This window comes from Penaeus vannamei, chromosome 21, assembly GCF_042767895.1.
Source record: "Penaeus vannamei isolate JL-2024 chromosome 21, ASM4276789v1, whole genome shotgun sequence".
In the NCBI taxonomy this organism is placed as follows: domain Eukaryota; kingdom Metazoa; phylum Arthropoda; class Malacostraca; order Decapoda; family Penaeidae; genus Penaeus; species Penaeus vannamei.
The window spans coordinates 35,512,724-35,515,223 of NC_091569.1; the positions used below are offsets into that span (position 1 = coordinate 35,512,724).

Consider the following 2,500-nt stretch of genomic DNA (forward strand, 5'->3'; position numbering starts at 1 on the left):
TTTTACTTTTGTCTCAATAAACGTGTCAAATTCAAAGTGCCTATATATACGTGTATGCATGAGTGTGTAATACGCGAAAGATAATAGAAATAACAAAAAATACGAAACTAAACTAAAAAAAAAAAAAAAATCCAAATGCTATCCCACATGCGTCAATGGCAGCCCATTTAATCTACATTTACGCAAAAATGACGTACAGATTTACGTCACGTGGAAAGAGAAATGGGAGATGGAAATATCCTGCAATGACGTAATAGGCAGTATGCTATTGCACTGTCCTTTTTAATGCCGACGTACCCATTGACCCAAGAAGTGGTAAACATATGATTTTGAAGCCACGTGCTCCCCCGCCCCCTGCTCCACCTCCCCCCCTCCCCTCTCTATTTGTCGGTCTCCGAATTTCATTTTCTTTTGCAATATGATGGAAATACAAGTGTTTGAGAATACGTTCCTCTCTCACTCTCACTCGGTCTCCGTCTGTCTGTCTGTCTGTAATAACGTAAGATGGCGTATCCCTCCACCATTACTACTTCTTGTTCTTGGCGTGTGACAGTTGTGTGGCTGAGCGGTAGGTCAGTAAGGTACAGGTGTACTCTGAAGATGGTGTGATGGAAGTTATCGGTTTTCTTGTCTTTAATCTGGTATCTGGTACAGAGGACAAGGCAGAGACGCCCAAGAAGGAGCAGGTCGGCGAGGGTCTGACTCCATGGTAGAGGAATTGCCATGAACAAAATTCGTTTGAAACATATCGTAATGGAAAACATGAAAGAATATGAATGACATATAATAAACATAGGGTGACATGATGGTTTCGTGATGATGAAACAAGGGATACCTTATATACTCTGGCATGTGAGAAAAGAGATGTTTACGAGACTAAAAGCTTCATGACAAGAAGGTATGTCGATAGAATAATCGTGAATAATTGATAACTAGAATATGTTCAACAATAATGATTACAGAAGCAGCAATATAGACAGTGCATTTTCCGAGGAACATTTTGAGTATAAACAAGATATGAGTCAAATTATAGTTATAAAGTAATCGGAGGGATTGTCGGTAAGGGTCGGAATTACTTGTGCGCGAGGCAGTTTGTCATGGACGTCTTTCTCTCTCTCTCTCTCTCTCCTTGTGTGTATATATATGTGTGCGTGTGTGTGTGTTTGTGTGTGTGTGTGTGTGTGTGTGTGTGTGTGTGTGTGTGTGTGTGTGTGTGTGTGTGTGTGTGTGTGTGTGTGTGTGTGTGTGTGTGTGTGTGTGTGTATGTGTGTGTGTGTGTGTGCGTGCGAGCGAGCGTGCGTGTGCGTGTTATTGTGCGTGATCGTTCGTGTAAGGCAATGGAAGCTACCAGATCAATGCAAGAACGATTCAGAACAAAACAATAAGTGAAGACGAGAGAAGAAACCAATACTACAGGCTACTCAACCTCGAGACGGTGCCATAAGAGGCCCCGCCGCGTGCCAAAAGAGTTCGGGCACGTTTTCATATGTCAGCGGATGTGTTGGGCATGTCTTTGACCCTCCGAGGCTTTGCTGGCATTGGCGCCAAGTGGCTCGCTCGACGGGGGTGCGTGGTCCCCGACAGCCAATGGGAAGCGCGGATATGGTGAGGTGTGGAGCCCTCCTGGCCAATCACAGCGAGGCATCAACGGGGGGCGCATTGGGGTCGCCGTTTTAAGCGAGCGTGGGCCTTATTATAGCTCATGAGAGGGATGTATTTTGCGTGTTTTTTTTCCCGACGGTGAATAGAGAGACATAGATGGGCCTGTGCATGTGCCAGGGATCCAGATATTGACCTTGGAAGTTCTCTTTTCGAGCTAATGTGATGATAATGATAGCAAGGAAGTGAGAGAGGGAGAGGGAGAGGGAGAGGGAGGGAGGGAGGGAGAGAGAGAGAGAGAGAGAGAGAGAGAGAGAGAGAGAGAGAGAGAGAGAGAGAGAGAGAGAGAGAGAGAGAGAGAGAGAGAGAGAGAGAGAGAGAGACAGACAGACAGACAAACAGAGAGAGAGACCAACAGAGAAATAGAGACAGAGACAGGCAGACAGAGACAGGCAGACAGAGAAAGACAGAGAAAGACAGAGACAGAGACAGAGAAATAGAAACAGAGACAGAGAAATAGAAACAGAGACAGAGAAATAGAAACAGAGACAGAGACAGACAGACAGACAGACAGAGACAGAGAACCCTTGCCCTCCAGCCAGTTCGTCGTTTCTATGCACCTTCTTCAGGCAAGAGGGTCAAAATAGCTCTGCATGTGCTCTCTTGCTCTGTCCATTAAGCATTTCCGTCGCGATGTCAACTCGCTGAATGCAGAAAATGCACAACATTCTTTCCACATCTTTCTTTCCACATCTTTCTTTCCACATCTTGCAATCCCAAAATGACCAATACAGATCAAGTAGGTTCCAAAATTTCGACACTAAGGTTGGGCAACGTGAGCTGGAGCTGGTTTGAGTGGTTACTGTTTTTTTGAAATGAAAATTCACTTTCTTAACTAGAA

General features: G+C 45.0%; 2 protein-coding genes across 2 annotated transcripts in view; one reads left to right on the forward strand and one right to left on the reverse strand.

The window, feature by feature from the left end:
- Window positions 1–2,500, reverse strand: part of gb (solute carrier family 7 member genderblind) — a 45,168-nt gene that overhangs the window by 16,299 nt on the left and 26,369 nt on the right. The gene's annotated exons all lie outside the window — the stretch shown is intronic.
- The window catches only part of LOC138865584 (mucin-6-like), an 11,608-nt gene that overhangs the window by 1,133 nt on the left and 7,975 nt on the right, over window positions 1–2,500 (forward strand). Inside the window, exons 2-3 of the mRNA XM_070136280.1 lie at window positions 588–709; window positions 1,034–1,059. Of these exons, the coding sequence (XP_069992381.1) occupies window positions 588–709; window positions 1,034–1,059 (148 nt within the window). The remainder of the gene's footprint in view (window positions 1–587; window positions 710–1,033; window positions 1,060–2,500) is intronic.